The 17041-nt window shown below is 44.0% G+C and overlaps 2 protein-coding genes across 4 annotated transcripts in view; both read left to right on the top strand.

Moving 5' to 3' along the window:
* SMARCAL1 (SWI/SNF related, matrix associated, actin dependent regulator of chromatin, subfamily a like 1) overlaps positions 1-9178 on the top strand; it is a 40600-nt gene extending 31422 nt beyond the window's left edge. For all 3 annotated transcript variants that reach the window (XM_055718354.1, XM_055718355.1, XM_055718353.1), the window contains exons 11-17: positions 1649-1867; positions 2668-2738; positions 4955-5057; positions 6119-6301; positions 6806-6906; positions 8432-8528; positions 8856-9178. In XM_055718354.1, coding sequence (XP_055574329.1) covers positions 1649-1867; positions 2668-2738; positions 4955-5057; positions 6119-6301; positions 6806-6906; positions 8432-8528; positions 8856-9062 — 981 coding nt within the window. In that variant the 3' untranslated portion in view covers positions 9063-9178. The remainder of the gene's footprint in view (positions 1-1648; positions 1868-2667; positions 2739-4954; positions 5058-6118; positions 6302-6805; positions 6907-8431; positions 8529-8855) is intronic.
* A 3759-nt stretch (positions 9179-12937) lies between these two features.
* Positions 12938-16567, top strand: RPL37A (ribosomal protein L37a). The gene is made up of 4 exons (XM_014282946.3): positions 12938-13195; positions 13793-13921; positions 15097-15179; positions 16410-16567. The coding sequence occupies exons 1-4, from the start codon at positions 13193-13195 to the stop codon at positions 16471-16473; spliced, it is 279 nt and encodes a 92-aa protein (XP_014138421.1). The 5' UTR covers positions 12938-13192; the 3' UTR covers positions 16474-16567.
* Positions 16568-17041: the final 474 nt, after the last annotated feature.

Genomic DNA, 17041 nt, shown 5'->3' with positions numbered 1-17041 from the left:
AAATGAGTTTTAATGGTGGCCATAAGTGCCAGAATCTGAAGGCAGTTAATGGTTCACATCAGTAGAACATGGCAGTAGAATTGCAGATTGTCCTGTTATGTCTCAACCTGAAGTAGGAATGTTCACTTCCACATATCAGAGAGGTCTTAATTGCCTAGAAGCTGTCTAATTACTCCTCTTTGTGTCTCATAGCAGGTTCTCACCCCTGTTCCATCAGAGCACCATCCCTTAATATAGTCAGTAATGTGACTAACCTCATGGCTGGTATGATTTATTTTTTGTCTCATGCATTCTACAGGAGGATGGAAGGTGCGGTGAATACTTTGGAGCTTTTTCCTATTTTATTTCCATTTCTGTGTTGCAATAGGTTTCTCTTGAGGAAGGCAAATAAAAGATATACAGGGTTTTAAGGTTAAATCTATTTTAGCAATTAATGTGGTGCAATCAAAGTGGAGCAGCAGGAGATCAAAGGCATTGGTGCTGAGGCTCCTCACATCTCCATTATATGCATTTCAGGAGGGCGTACGTATACATACGTAGAAGGTTACATTGAGTTGCTGTTCCAAGACCAGAGGTGGTACTTCTGGCTTTTTTTGGTGACACTGCCAGTAAGATTTGGAATTAGAGCTATGAGGAGGATTTTGCCTCCCCCCTGCCTTGCTTTTCAGTATTGTAGCTGTGTTTCATATGCTTATTTGTGAAACTTCAGGGGAAAGGTATCTCTTTATCCTTTACTTCAGCATAAAAACTTTATTGGTCTCCTCTCCAAAAGAAAGTTGTTTAAAGATGTTTCTTTTGGGGAGTGTACCTATTTTGATGCCACTGTTTGTCAGTTTAGTTGTTCTTTCCCAGAGAACAAATGATAGGCTGTGGGGTTACTAGTAAGAGCGATGAGCTGAGATTAATTGAACAGATATATATCGTCTGCACACAGGATCTTGGAGGAGAGGGCAGGTTCAGAGGCAAGTGCTTCAAGGAGGAGTAAATGAAGGGTTTGTTCAGAGGAGCTTTGAAGTGATGCTGCTTTGCAGAGACAATGCTTAGAGTGATTTATTTTGTATCTGAACCAAACATGGTAATGGCAGAGACAGAGTCTATCAGGGAGTAGATCAAGAGAGAGGTCAGTGGAAAACAGGCAGTTTTGACCTAGCGTTTACTAGGCATGTCAGACAAGTGTAATGTCTCTGTGAAGGCATTTGGGTTAAGGATGTTTGTCCTTATGCTGTTAGAGAAGATTATTGCATGTCTCTGCTTAAAGGTGAGGTAATTGTGTGTGCACAGAACTGCAATGAGATCTGTTGGCCTGCCCAAAGCTGCAAGTAGCGAGCAGAAACACCTTGCTGCGTGAGGATGAATACCAGGTCACAGTACTGTGGTAGGGATCCCTACCTTTCTATGTAGTCCTCTTCCCTGCATCTCCCTGAGCGCTTGTAAATAGGAAAAAAAGAGGTTTATAAGTAATCTTCTCCTGTTACATGGGTTACTTTATACACTTCTGTCTCATTGCCATTTTTGTCGAATCTGTCTTCTTACTGACCATTAAGTTCTTCCCTTGCCCGGTTTCCCTGGAAGTTTATTCTACTCTTGGGTCACCTGCAGACAAGTCTCTTGTAAGTTTGACACTGATAATTGCTTTGATCTTTCCAAGATGCCATGGGGTTGGGACTACTCTGGATCATCCAACTTAACTGAACTGAAAATTTTGCTGGAAGAGTCCATCATGATCCGACGTCTGAAATCAGATGTGCTTTCCCAGCTTCCAGCAAAGCAACGCAAAATGGTTGTAGTGGCTCCTGAATCCATTAGTGCAAAGACCAAAGCTGTCTTGGCAGCTGAAGCAAAAAAGATGGACAAAGGGTATGGAAATGTAAGTCAGAAGCTATTTTCATGATAAGACTCTAGTATTTCAGGTACCTTTATTTAAAAACATCAATGGAAAAACAGTACTGTGGGTTCCAAGGAAGGTGAGAGCCACATCTCATGTGAAGGCACAGTGGAAGGCTGTTGAAGGCACTGTTTTAAATGAGTATACAACACAGTCAAAACAGCTCAGCTGTTTTTTCCTTTTAAGTGGCCTGCTTTGTTCTTTTTTGAAATACCATTTCCTCTGTTTTTTTCCTCTCTCATTAGTCCTTTCTAATTGTCTTTCATATCTCCTGCCTCTGTACTTACTCTTCTGTCTTGCCTTGTAATCCCATACACCCTACAAACACAGCCTTGTTGAAGCTCTGTTGTGAACACAGCAGTGACCAAAAATATGAAGGGTGTATTTTTGCTTTTTTTGGTTTTTTCTTGTATGGATGGCAAATGCATGTTCTAAGCTCCTAGGCTACTAATACAGTTCTGTAAGAACTTTGGAGTTTTTCCTTGCCGTTTTGGCTGGAAAATGCTTTTTCAACTAAAACGATGTTTGTGATATGCATGTCATCCAACTTGTAGGAGTTGAGTAGGAGGTGGGAAGGGAGGTGTCAGAAATAGGAGTGTGTGAGTATCTGCCATACCCAGTGGCGAGTAGACTTCCCCCAGTCCCCCTTTGTTGTGCATTTATAGGCTGATTTTTTAACTAGCAAAGTGTTTATTTGGCAGCAGCAGACATCCCATATCTGTAAGCAAGAAGGAGAAAAGGCATTTCTGAGACTCACACTTATTTTATCTTTCTCTCTGCAGAAACAACAAGAGAAGGAAGCTCTTCTCCTCTTCTACAACAGAACAGCAGAAGCTAAAATCCACTCAGTCGTGTAAGCTGCATGTCATTGCTTCATTCCTGCCTGGTAAAATGTGTTTTTTCTGCTCAGAACAGGAAAACAGTGCCTTAGAGATAACAGTGCAGGGACATGAAGCATAGCCTCCAGCCAGCGTAGAAAAAATTGATTTTAATTACAATGCACTAAACTTTTTCTTCTCTCAGAGTTCCTAGGCTGAGTAAGTCTTCTGATTTCATTCCAAATATGGATCTAAACTGTCATTTGAACAATCTAAAATTTCTTAGTGTTTGGGACTTGGATCAAGGTCCCTGGTCTAGACCCTATTTCAGTTTAAGGAGGGGGAGAGTACTGAAACTAAAAGTATCGACAGAATTTGAGAAAACTAACGTTGCAGTCCTACTGCAGCAGGAACCCTGAGCCAAAAAGCTTATGAGAGGGATGGAGCTTTAATTGTAGCGTACTGTAAGGGTGTCACAGCCCCTGCTGAAGTTCTTGGCTCTTCCACAGAGCTCATATGGGCTGTCATTAGCAAAAGTTTTCCATCAAAGGTGTGCTTTTCACTCTGTCTTCCCTAGAAAAGATTCCCTTCTGTGACTTAATGTGCCCTTTTATCCTTAGCCTTTCTGCTGGGACTGCAAGGGAGTTGCTTTAGGTCATATAGCGTAACTTGTTAATAAGTAGTATGATAATAACTTCAAAAAAGTTTACTTTTCTGCAGCTCTCTGAATGTAAGGACCAGCTGATGTGCAGTGTGTGATTTCACAGTCTCAGACCTTGCTGCAGAATTTGCCTGTTTGGCACAGAACTGCCAGAGTCCCAGCGCTCATTCCTGTAGAAGAATTTCTTCCTTTTATGTTAGTGAACAGTTAGAATGCTTTCTTCCTTTTATTTCAGTTGCAAGTGTGAACTGAATATAAAACCACGAAGTGCTGTTTACTTGACTTTCTGGTAGGAACTAGTTCATTGTTTTCCTGGGGTTTAGTGGCATTTAAAGAACCATTTATTATTAGCTGCTAAGCTACGGTACCAGCTAGCTAATGGTACTGTCCTATGATCATCAGCACCTCTCACGTCTTACCCTTGATGACAGTGTCTTCCATTGCTTCCATTGAAATGACTAGCCATTTGTTAAATGGAATATGGGAGGATGGGAATGAGCTATAAAATAACTGTAGTATCTTGGCATCTGCTTGCTACACTGAATGTTCGTGTTAATATTTGTTTTAAAATCCAGCGATCCCACTTTTCTCCCAGATGTCTTTGTTAAATGATACTGTCATGGTAGTTGAGATCTGAACATCACAAACCCTGGGAGCTGTTTGCACCTTAATACAGTACTGGAAATCCTGCTTGGTGTTTTGACAGTTGCTGCTGACCTAAGCTGTGTTGTATTTAGCAAAGAACTTGGTATTTCTGATCTTAGCAACAACTTTGCTATTACAAAGAAAAGATGACATTTGTATCAGCTGTTCTGATGGCTGTTGCTATACTTAGTTACAAATTTTAGGCTTATAGGTGTTTTTCAGGCTCCAGTTGACCTGATTGTTAATGCAAGAAATGGGTTCTATGGCTCTGCTATTAGTCCATGGCAAAAGACAGAGGTTTTGTTTAATTAACACTGTTTAACTGTGTTTAAAAGGAGTCTTGGTACCTTTCATTGGTTACTAGCCTATATGCATATGGATAATTCCTAGAAATAGCTGATATATTTAGATTGTCAAGCTGGTAAATTGTCATTGTGAACCCTTACAGAGAAAGCTACTTTTAGGATACTCTGATCCGTGCACTTAGAAACCTTTTCTTCTAAAATAAAAACAATCCTAATTAAACATAGGAAGAATAGTTGTATACAGATTACTTTAGTATACTATGATTGTGCAAAAGTTAGGGATACGGAAGGGTGAATGAGACTGTTAAATAAATACAGATGAATTTTAGTTGATTGGTCTGAGATGCCATGATTCAAGCAGAATCATACAAATTGATTCTCAGTGATACTCAAGTATAAATGTAGGCAGCTGTCCAGCTGCAGTAAAGAAAAATGAGTGGATTTTCCTGCAATGTCTTTTTTTTAAGCTGTAGGAGTCTTGAGTTGCTACTTGCATTTTACTGCAGCTTTTGTATGCTAGCTGATTTCTTAGTCTCTGTGTATAGATGAGCAGTATCTTTAAAATGTGTTGTGAGCAAAACCTGTGTTCTCTCAGCGCATAACTTTATGGAGGTTGTTTTTTTTTTCCTCTTTCATGTAGAGAATATGTTCTGGAGTTATTGGAAAGTGGGAATGATAAATTCCTGGTGTTTGCTCATCACAAGATAGTACTGGATGCAATAGTTGCAGAACTGGAGAAGAAAGTAAGTAATTGATTGAGTCAACTTTATCACCGTTCCTCAGAGTTACAGTCAGTCAGATAGTTTATGAAAGTTAGCAGCAGAGTTCATTTCTACTTGCTGTGCCTCTGAATGTGCCCTTCACCGAGGGAGCTGAGGTGCTAGGGTGAATGCCTTACAGGATTCACTTTGTATTGAGTGGCTTTTGTTGTATTTAATGTTCTTTAATCTCCATTGTTTGCCTTGGAGCTTGTGGATACTTGGAGGAGTGTTACCCTGTGTGGCCATCTCTGCTTTGTCCTCCAGGCTTTTCTCAGGTGGGGAGAATGTAACAACCCAAGTCCAGCTATGGCTGCCTGCCTTTGTCTCTGTGGTGGTTTTACATTTTTGAACTGGGATACTGTAGGGAGACGTGATAGTTCTGCCAGTCGCCTTTCTGACTTCAAAAGGGCATGAGTAATTATTTGTGTGAGACTTCCATGGATGCCTCTAAAGAGTTCTGGGTCATGCGGGGGCAATGTGAAGGATGATTTAAGTTAATATCCCAAACTATAAACGACAGCGGCAGTGGTGGCTTTGCTTCTGGGGCAGCATCCTCCAGTACAGCAAGGATGTTGGACACTGAAGAGTTATGGCCCTGCATCACCCAAGTTTGTCATACCTTTCCTGAGCCTACCACAGAGCGTCTGAGGTGTGTAGGATCCCATCTTCTCCCAGACTTGGGGAGGTTGTAGCAGCTGTAACATCAGTACACAGTGTCCAGCTTTTGTATTAAGCTGGTTGCCTTTCCACTGTACTTGTTGCCTGTTGCTGTCCTTCCTGTTGGTCAGGACTGGTGGGAGAGCAATGGACATAAGAGAGCAAGTAATGAATTGTGAACAGAGGGAAGGTACGTTATGTACTGAGCTACAGCATCTCTGCCTTTAAGACAAGGCAAGGTCTTAAAAATACAACTGTTGCCTTTTTATTTTCCTGGTTCTGTTTCCCTTCCCCACGGAAGGGAAACAGAATCTACTAAAAGATGGAAAGACGATATGGGGAACGGGACACGAGGCCTCTAAAAAGTATCTTCTGCCTTTTCACAGCATGTTGAATACATTCGCATTGATGGCTCCACACCTTCAGCCGAGCGGCAGTCTCTGTGCCAGAAGTTCCAGTTCTCAGAGAAGCAGGTTGTGGCTGTCCTGTCCCTCACCGCTGCAAACATGGGCCTGACATTGTCTGCTGCGGACCTGGTGGTATTTGCAGAGCTCTTCTGGAACCCAGGGGTATGTGTCCTGGAGGGGACAGGGGTTGGATGCTCCCTGGAGAGCAGAAGCATTGGTGCTTAGAGGAGATGTAATGGGCAGAGGACTTTCTCTAGGGTTTTTCCTCTTTCTTTCTCTGGTGGCTGCTTGTCTGTGCACTCTCAGGTGCCTGGGCTTGAACCAGTGGGGCTGGTTACACAGCTTGCTGGCTGGAGAAAATGGTGTGAAATGGAAACATGCTCCTGTTTCTTAATTTGACAGAGCTCTCAACTGCTTGCCCAGCCAAGAACTGAAAGGGTCCATCATCAGTGCTGACTAATTTTGAAAAATGCTCAGTGCCTTTTGGAGATGTGGTGCACCAGATTACTTCTTGGCTTAGTCTGTGTTTGAGGATGCAGGCATTAACAAGATCCAGATAAATAGTAATTGATGAGCACAAGAAATGAGATCTCCCTGTTTTCTGGTGCTTACACTATTTCTCAGATGTATGCAGTTTTATTTTCTTTGTCATGTTTTTACATAAAGATTCTGATCCAAGCAGAAGATCGGGCACATCGAATTGGACAGACCAGCTCTGTTAATGTTCACTACCTGGTGGCTAAAGGCACAGCAGATGACTACTTATGGTAGGAAGTGAGAAGAACACTTGGTTTTGCTACCTGTTTTCACTTTTTGTCACATGTGATGTAAGGTGCTTGATGTTAGTGCTGACTTCCACAGCCTATGAGGGGAGGAGCAATAACTGCCAGTCAGGGCTGCTGTGAGCTGGTGACATGGCCTGGCCACAGTGGACATTAAATGGATGACAAGCAGGAGGAATAAAAGTAGTTATCTGACAAAGAAAGGGCTGTTGAGAGAAATTCTGGGAGAGCTGATGCATCTAAAACCTTCACAGTCTCTGTATAAGGAATTGTCTTAGATACAGCCCAGAATATTCATGTGCTGAGTACTTTCAAGTGAAGTCAGCATACACTGGAGATGGTTCCACGTATTGTAGATCACATCTGAGGAGCAACCTGGCTGCTGAGTGCTTGGACAGGGAGCTGTGGAAGAGGACTGCACTGTTGCTTTCCTCTTGCTCTTCACTGAGCCCTTCAGATGAATTAAAAAAGTGCTACTGACTTTCCTCTGAAGAGTTGTGGTCTAAGCCTTTTTGGCTGCAGTGAGAGCTGTTAGTGGACGCTGGTCCTTTTGGCTGGGGAATCTGTCATCCTGGGGGACGGGACGATCTGAGGAATCCTTAGTGCTGCAAGGGAACTGACCTGCAAATGATGAAAAGAAATTATCCACCAGCTGGTTCATTTAAAGTCCAAAATTACATCTTTATTACCTTGTTTAAAGGAACAAATGAACTAAGTGAACTTGTGCAGTTCCCAGAATATCATGATGGCAAATAATTATAACCCTACAATGCAGGGATCTGGAAACTGATGCATCGCCCACATTTCATGGAAAGTTAATGACAGTAATTCTGCCTTTATTTGTGAAATGCTGTCCGTGCAGTCATTAATGCTTAGAGGGAAGGAAATATAGCTGTTCAAGGAAGGGCAGTGGCATCCTTTTTAAAGGCAAGAAAAAGAACAAGACTGCTTGGATACTTGGTAAATGCATTAATTGTGCTGTGGCCTTTTCTTCTTTCAAAGTGTCCAGTCCACAGGTGTGGTTAGAACCTTTTGGGCCAGTGATGGAGTCTTCCTCCTGCAGTACTTCAGGAGATACCCTAGAAATACTGATGTGTTTGTTGATGGGAATTACCATTGCCTACCTTGGAAACTGAACACACAGGCTGTTGGGACTCCCTTTAGCTGCATCTTCTTGTTCTGACTTCATACCATTGAGATGTTGCCTCAGTGAACTGTTTTCCCTGTTGGAGGTGTTTGTTCTCCAAATATTTATAGTCTGAAATCCTCCTTTTGTTACTTATTTAAATTGGATTGATACTTATTTAATTTGGATTGATCAGTATCCCAGGACAGCAGTCATCATAAACTAGAGCAGGACAGGTTAAGGAACTAACAGGCTTTTGTAGAAAAGCCATCTTTATACTCCTGTTATCTGTTTTTTGTTTGTTTTCATCTACACATAGTAAATGACACAGTGTCCTTGCATGATATTTTTTTCCTTCCAATAATGCCTGATTATCTCTCCTAGGCCAATGATTCAAGAGAAAATTGAAGTGCTGGGGGAAGCTGGTCTTTCAGAAACCAGTTTCTCCAAAGCAGCTGAATCCACTAACTACTACCCCAAGGTAATTGACCTGAAAGAATATTGATAGTCCCTGGGAGAGGCTGAATGAGCTTTGGCTTGTGTATATCTGGATTGGCAGGTGATTGGCAGGCTGACCTTACACCTGTTCTGCCTTTAATGCCACAGACCAGATTCTCCTACTCCTCCCAAGATCCATGCCTTGACTTGGAACTCTCCACAGAGTTCCCAAACCTACTGCATGTAAGGAGACGTGATCGCCTCCATAGCATATATGTTCACTGTCTTGGGGGAGTGCGCTCTGATTGTTGCTCACTTTTGGTTTTATATGACAATATATATGCAGGTTCTGTCTGTTCTGATTTCTCAGCCAGATCCAAAGCAGAAGACCATCTATGACCTTTTCCAGAGGACCTTCTCTGAGAGCAGAGATGACACTGATGATGTTCTGCTTTTGGAGGCAGCTGATACTTGCTGTGAGTTTGACTCCGACGGTGCCGTGCACGATACAGAAGGAGAGACACTTTCAGTGAGTCCCAGAAAAAAGCGGCGTATTGAGGAGTTTTTTAAAGTGTAATGGTAACAGGGAAAGAGATGGTGGCCAAGATATATTTTTTTATAAAAAAGAGAAAACAAAAGCAGTGAAGTGTTATTTTTTTGTGTTTTCAAAAATAAAAACTTTCATTTTCTGTATCTCTAGTGTGTTTCATCTCAAGGGATGAGAAGGCAGTCTGACAGTATGACAGATGAGCAGCACACGCCAGGCAGCCTGTGTGTTTTGCAGTCCTGGTTTTGCTGATGACTAAATGGCTATGGGCAAGTGCCGTGCTGTTCTGTTTCAGCATGTCAGTTTCCACAGTTGTTTTGTTTAAAAAGCAGATAATGGTTGTCTGTCCACAAGGCAAAACTGTTGTAAAAAGTAACTTCTCAGCAGCTGCAGAGTGCTTTTAACAATGAGTCTTCCATCTCCAAGAATTTTAATCTGTATTTATAGGAGTCAGTTCAATGGCAAAATTTGGCCCTTATTTGGGTCACTTGCAAACAGACTTTCTGGTATTCAGTTTAGCAGTGAGGAGATCCAGACAGATCTTGATGTTTTGTGGAGGTAGGGGAGAGGAGGGAGAGCCCCAGAATTTTGTCTGTGCAGAGCAGTTAGTACCTTGAAGCCAAGTAGTACAATTGTCTGCCTGGAGGTGTGTATTGCCCGTTAGACACGTCTGTCTGAGCACACTGATCTCTGGCCGCATCTGCTCAATCTTGGGACCTGCTCCATGGCATGTACTTTCTGTCAGCGGAGGGTGAAGCTTGTGATGACTGCCAGCGATTAAGCCTGGCTGCTCAGGAAAGGGAGGGCGTGTGTGTTTTCAGATGAGTGAGGAGAAGTGCGACAAGGTGAACTTTTGCTCTTGTTTTGTGAGAAGCTGCTTCTGGACTGAGCTGTTTAAATCAATTATTTTAAGTCATTGTTCCCAAGCTTTTGGTACTTTTTCTATTTTAGAATTTCATCTCCTATTTGGACCTTAAGTTTGAAAAATATGTGATGCAGTGGAAATATTACCATTTTTTTAATATTTACACTGGCTGGAAGATAGGTCTTTTGGGGGACACTTGCTTTTGTGCTTTCTAAAATGCATCAGCTTTCAAAAGGGAAACTCCCATGGTACTTTGCTTATAGATGAATCAACAGATACTTCCATAAGACATTTAGGCTGGTACCCTAGGACTTGTTGTTTGCTTCCATTACAGCTCTGTGCAGGTTACACTGCCAGAAGCAGCACTATTGTTTGATGCAGTGATTAAAATGCCTGTTTTTCATTTGTGATAGTCTCTGTCATGCCCTCAGCCCTATGAACTGGGAGACCTGAACTCCAAGCCCCAATGCTGCCTGAACACACCTGCTCTTTGGTTCCTTTCAGGAGCTTGTGATACAGTTGCTGTCCCTCGAGCATGGCCTGATTCCACTTCACAGCAGTGACAGGTTTGCAGAAACTCTAGAGGCCACTTTTGATGTGGGCTTGATGTAAAGGCAAATGGCTCTGTTTATCACAACTTGTCTTTTCAGGCATCCCTGCATGGTTGTCTTTAATTTTATTTTGCGTTACTGCCAGTGGGGTGTAGCATGATGCCAAGTTAATGTCTTTCATGCTTCTGGTCTTAGTACTAGTAGATAGTTGGAAATGAGCTAGTGTTAAGCAAATGTGACCAGGGAATACAGGAGAAGATGTAATTTCACAGAGGTGCCAGTTAGCTATGTTTTACAGACATAATTTGTAGAGAAGGGTGGGGGGCAAAGCAAACTGAAGGCTTACGTTTAGCTTCTGAAGGCCAGGAGCTAACATGCTGTGCAGGTGGCGTGCTTGGCTGTGTGCAGATACCAGGCACTGACAGAAAGACCTGTCTTTCATGGTCAAGGAGGAAAACGTTTTTGCTACAATATCAACCTGTAACAGTAACTGGGATATTTTTTCCTACGTTGAAGAGTTTGATTATCCCATTTTCATTATGTCATCGTGGAAATACCCTGCAGGTTCTGTATGCGGTTGTGTTGGGTGGAGACTTGCTTTTCATTCAGGAATGGAGAAGTTGATTTGCTGTGTGTGCAAGTGAAGAGTAAGACCATGTGACTGGCAAACTGGAGGAAATGCTTTATCTCTGGATTTGAGACCAAGAACTAAACATCATTTATCTTGCTCCAGCAGCTGGCCAGGAGATAAATACTTTTCTATATTTTCAAATGCCTTTGTCTTGAACACTGAATATTTAAGCTTTTTGTAGGACATATGATCTTTCTGCTTGCAGAGAAGGTTGAGTAAAGGGTGAAAAATGTTGTGGTCTGCCTATTGAAAAAAAATATGGGAGACATTATTTGTATACCCGTGTTGTTTCCTATAGGAGTAGTTTTCTTTTTCCCTTGTAAAGCTACAGCTACTTCAAAACAGTATTTTTTCTGAAATCTGCTGAAAGTACCCTTGGAGAATTCTGCTGCTCATAAACTTGATTTATCTTATCCATATATTGATAAATCCCAGCCCTGTTAGAGGAATGCTAGGTGTACTCTTTCTTTGTTAGGACCCATAAAATCTCAGCTGGTTTGCTGCAGAGTTACAGGAGGCTCTTCAAGTACACTTGAGGTTCACTTTATCCATATTAGATGGAAAAGGGAAGAAGAATCTTGCAGGTAACAGCCAGTAGGTCCTCTGTCCTGGATGTGTTGGCTGACAGTTGTGTTTTTTTAACCAAATAGTCACAAAGCAGCCAAAGGAACATTTTATTTTATTTTTTTCTTTTAATGTATTAGTATCAAAGATGTGTATCCTGTGAGTCATCATTATGATGAGGATCTGAAAAGGGCAAATATATTCCTAGGATACATCAAATGAGATTTTGACTCAACAGAGGGAGATACAAGTACTGTTGCCTAAAGCTGAGCTGAGCCCTCATCTGGGACAGGGCTCTAGCCCACCAGTTGCTGGAAGGATCTGCTTGGATGAGAGGAGAGTTTGCAGGGATTATTGGGGGACAGGGGGAACTAAAAATGTGTTTAAACCCTCAAAGCAAGATCCAAGAGGGCATGCAGCATCTGTCCATGAGCATCTCTGAAAACACGGACCCCCACCATGGGAAGACTCACATAGTGGCAGGGTATGCTCTAGTCATTAATTCCCTGTTACTTAAATGGACTGAATGTGAAGAGGAGGGCTGGGGGGGGGGGGGGGCATGGGGCTGCCACAGGAGGAAAAGTACCTGCCAGAAGTCCCTGGGGATGGTTTCTGCAGGTGGGCTGGGCAGCCCCGGCTCCTGGCTCCTGCCTGGCAGGAGGGATGAGCTGCAGCCGGCTCTGCGCATTCAAAAGCTCTCGAGCTAACCGGATTGCAGTTCATAATGGAGGTTAATGGGTTGTTAATCCTATTATGAGCATCGCAGCTCAGCGGTGGTGTTACGTGTTTCACTGGCCCATGCTGGGTCCGAGCGGTGCAGGAGCCCTCCTGGGTGCCAGCCCTGCACTTTGGTGGTGGAGATGGAGGTGGCTCGGTGTCTGGGGGCACCGCCTGGGTGCCAGGGGGCCACCTCCGCAGCAGCACATGGAGGCTTCTATGGCTGCTGGTCTCAATACTGGATAATCCCAAGGAAACCAGGCAGATGCTGTGTTTGCACCTGGTTGGGTTATCTTGAAACTTCGGGGTTTAGGGCCGGTATGCTTCAAGATTAGAATTCATAGCCATTGATTTATGTATTCATTTATTTATTTATTACTCCTTCTACAGTTCCAATCTGGCTTCCTGTTCCTTTTTTTAATACCGATATTTCTTTAAAAATGAGGTGAGTGAATGTAACTGCTCCATCTTCTTGCCTGGTGTGACCTCCTTGGGTGGAAATCCTGGAATCTGAGTTCTTGCACCACATCTCCTGTCGGTGCTGCTGGGGGTGATGTAGTGCTTGGGTTTCACATTGATACAGGGTGTTTGCTGAGCAATGCGGCCGCAACTGCCTTCCGGTTTGCGTGCTTTAGATAACCCTGATGCCACGCGAGAAATACAGAACATACACCGCGACCATGGAGCTTCGCACCACCGCGGTGCAGACACACCCGCTCCCAGTCCCATCCGCTCACGCTCTGTCTCCTCACGCCTCACTTCCGCCGGCGACGGCTCATAGTGCGCCTGCGCAGACGGCGTTTCTCTCTCGGGGCCGGCGCCAGGCAGGAGGATGGTGAGTGGGGCCGGGGCCGCCGCTATCCGTCGCCATCCGCCCCGGCGGGCAGCGCGGAGCCTGCTGCGGGCGGGCCGCTGCCCGGGAGAACCGCCGGGCCGGGGCCCTGTGTGCGCTCTGCCACCGAGCCGGCCCCGGCCCCGCGCTGGGCCGCGAGAGGGGCTCGCCTCAGCCGGGGTGGCCTGTGGGAGGCGGCCCGAGTGAGGGGAACGGCGGCGGGGGGCCGAGCAGGCGGCCCGGGAGGGGGCGGCGGGGGGCCGAGCAGGCGGCCCGGGAAGGGGCGGCGGGGAGCGGCGGGGGGCCGAGCAGGCGGCCCGGGAGGGGGCCGGGCCTGCGTTCGCCGGCAGTGCGCGGTGATGGGATGGCGGTGCCGGCTGCGGCTGGGCCTCGCGCGGGGGGCGGCTCTGCCCGTGCCGTGGTGCCCCAGCGCCGCCCGGTGCCCGGCCTGCCCCGCAGCCGCGCCCGCCGGCCCCGCCTTGGTAGCGGCGGCGCCGGGGAGAGGCCCCGCCTTTGCGTGCCGAGCCCGCTGCTGCCGTGTCGGGCTGCGGGGTGGCCGTTCGGTGAAGCCGGAGCTCACCCTGGGCTGCCTCCCCACAGGCTAAGCGCACCAAGAAGGTTGGGATCGTGGGGAAGTACGGCACTCGGTATGGTGCGTCCCTGAGGAAAATGGTGAAGAAAATCGAAATTAGCCAGCATGCCAAGTATACCTGCTCCTTCTGTGGCAAGGTGAGAGACCTCCTTCCCTAAAAAAGTCTTTAATAGTAACTTTTGTTGTTGCTGCTGGAAATACAGTTTGGTGCTTTGGTCCTTTTTGTACTGAAGCAATAACTCCACTAGTTTTGAGATAGTCATCGGTGTATTTGAGCTTTAGGCTCCTGTCAGAATCTTTTATAAAATAAAAAGAGTAGACATTTCACATGCATGTTTAGTGGTAGTTACGTGAAAACAAGTTATATTTCATTACACAAAATAGTAAGATATGTTGCCATACTATATGTTTTAGGTATCTTAATAAAAAAAGACCTAACAGAATTAAAACAACACACTTGTTATCCTGCTAATTAAGGCACGACTTAGGCTTTTTTTTTCTTTCAGTAACTTTACAGCTTACCTGGAGGGAGAAGAGAGCATGCTTTTCCCACTTACAACTTTTGTTTGCAGCTGCTTGCTTATAATTGTGTGCTGTGTAACTGGATGGGGAAGAATTTCTGATAATCTTATCTGCTCATGTGCATAATAAAAAAAATCACTCCTAAATCTGTTTTTTGGCAGTTTGAGAGGTCCGTCAGCTTGTGCTTTGCCCAGGAAATTTTTATTAATATTTATAAAGTAGGTGTCTTTAAGCAGCTGGAAATTTAAAAAGATTTCTCTCTATTTTTTTAATGTATTAGTGTCTTTGTCACGTGAAGTAAAAACATTGATAGCCCCATTGGCAGAGCTGCCTAGATCCTGTATAGGTCTAAGTGAAACCCATTGTCATCATTGCAAGGTGATGGAGATTTGGAGTTCAGTACCCCGCACTCACTCTGGATGCTATCCAAAGGGACTCTGGTTCAGAGCAATCTGTCCAGGGAACACCAATAACAGCGGTGTTACATTGGCCATCAAACCAGGTGAGAATATCTGTTATTGTGACCAATGTAACGCCTCACTATTTTTCTCTTTGAAAAAGAGCTGAATTGTTGATGATGCACTTAGAAATGACCCACTTTATATCTGAGTAAGAAAGTGTTTCAGAAGGACTTTCCCTGTTTTGAAAAAACTGAATAAAACCATTCCCTGATCCTTGCGTGTCTTAACTAGGCTTATAGGTAATGCCATAGCGTGGTGCTGGAGACCTCGCCTGAAGTTTGGCTTTTTCAGCTGATGGAGAGCACATTTTGTCTTTCCTTTTATTACAGACCAAAATGAAGAGGAAGGCTGTGGGTATCTGGCACTGTGGATCATGCATGAAGACAGTTGCTGGTGGTGCCTGGACTTACAAGTAAGGAAATTAAGAAGCTCCTTCAGCATGTATTCTCATATAGCTGAGGCATAATAACAGCTTTTCATTTTATTTTTCAATCTACTAACCGTTAACTGTTTTGAGTTAGTGATATGTGTGTGAGTGGGTTGCCTGCATTGTTAAAACTTGATTGCAGTGGATCAAAGTGGATTTGATGGCGATTCTTTCCTGTATCTGTTGTGCAACTTCTGAGCAAACTGAATTTTATCTGTCACAGTCCTGATGCTCGTTTTGGTGGGTTACTCCAAAATTTCTGTGTCTCTGGGTTTTATCAGTTCAGAAATACAAACTCTGCATCTTTTCCCGAACTTCAGATAAAGAAATGGAAACAAATATTTTACTAAAGTAGTTTGGGGTTGGTGGGGGTTTTTTGTTTGGTTTTGGTTGGTTGGGGTTTTTTTGTGCCTTGGCTGTAGTAGCATTTCATACTGGAGATGTGAACTACAGTTGTTTGTACAAGGTATTATCTTTGAGCCATTTTTTTGGTGATGTTGGAAGAAAAGGACCAGAGAGAATGGCTGGTTCATCCAGCCATCTCAGGATGGAATCATCTATATGGATTACTCCTGATTGATGTCCCTCTGACCTATTCTAAAAAGAGCTTCAACAGCTTCTAATAAATTACGCCTCTAACCTGAGAGTTATTTTTCCTTCCTTGATTCCTTTGACTGTATAAAAATCTTGATTTTTGTCAGGGAACTCTTTACTACTTCTTTCAAAGTCTAAGCAGCATTTTTTTGTGGTTACTATCCCAGCCTTTTCGGTTCAGAGACAAGAGATGCAGTAGGCAAAACCAGATTTACTCTGAGAAATATTATTTCTGTTTTACTTTTGTTTTAAAAGCATTGAAACATAATACTTACTGTAATGGTGTTCTTGCTTACTCCCTTTCTTTATTCTTCTTCCCTTGCAATTCTGGTAGAAGACACTGTTGCCTCACGCGTAACAGTTGCCAGGAACCTGAGCCCACGTGCTTGTGCATATAGTTGATGCATAACTGGAAAATTTTGGGTGAAGACCTGGGTTAGGAAGTTGCATGTGCTTCTGTAAACAAAGGCCTGCACTTTGTTATCATGAAAGTCAGAGTGGAATTAGCCCTCTGTTGACAGTGCAATCAGACGATAACTATTTGAAATGATTAGTGTTTTCTCAAAAAAAAAAAAACCAAAACACTGGCATGCATGCAAGTGACTCTCCTTCTTCTTCCAGTACCACCTCTGCAGTGACAGTCAAATCTGCCATCAGAAGACTGAAGGAATTGAAAGACCAGTAGAAGCTACTTCCTGTCCTCATTGTGAAGCATCCTTTTTTTCCCCTACTGTCAAGATCTGTCCTTTCATCAATAAAAAGGTGATAATGGAGTGGAATCATGGTGTCTCTGCAAAATGTCCTGCCTTGCTTTATGTGGTGGGTTGACTCTGGCTGGATGCCAGGTGCCCACCAAAGCTGCTCTGTCACTCCCCTTCTCAGGTGGACGGGGAGAGAAAATATAAAGGCTCATGGGTCAAGATAAGGCCAGGGAGATCACTTTCCAGTTACTGTCACGGCCAAAACAGACTCAACTTGAGGATATTAATTTAATATTACCAATCAAATCACAATAGGATAATGAGAAATTAAACTAAATCTTAAAAACACTTTCCCCCCTCCCCTCCCTTCTTTCTGGGCACAACTTCCAGTTTCTCTACCTCCTCCCTGCCAGTGGCGATGGGGAATAGGTGCTGTGGTCAGTTCATCACATACTGTCTCTGCTGTTCCTTCCTCCTCAGAGGGAGGACTCCTCACACTCCTCCCCTGCTTTAGCCTGGGTCTCTCATGAGGTGCAGCTCCTCAGGAACCGA

This window comes from Falco cherrug, chromosome 8 (assembly GCF_023634085.1).
Source record: "Falco cherrug isolate bFalChe1 chromosome 8, bFalChe1.pri, whole genome shotgun sequence".
NCBI classification, from domain to species: Eukaryota; Metazoa; Chordata; class Aves; order Falconiformes; family Falconidae; genus Falco; species Falco cherrug.
This window is presented reverse-complemented; position numbering and strand designations above follow the sequence as displayed.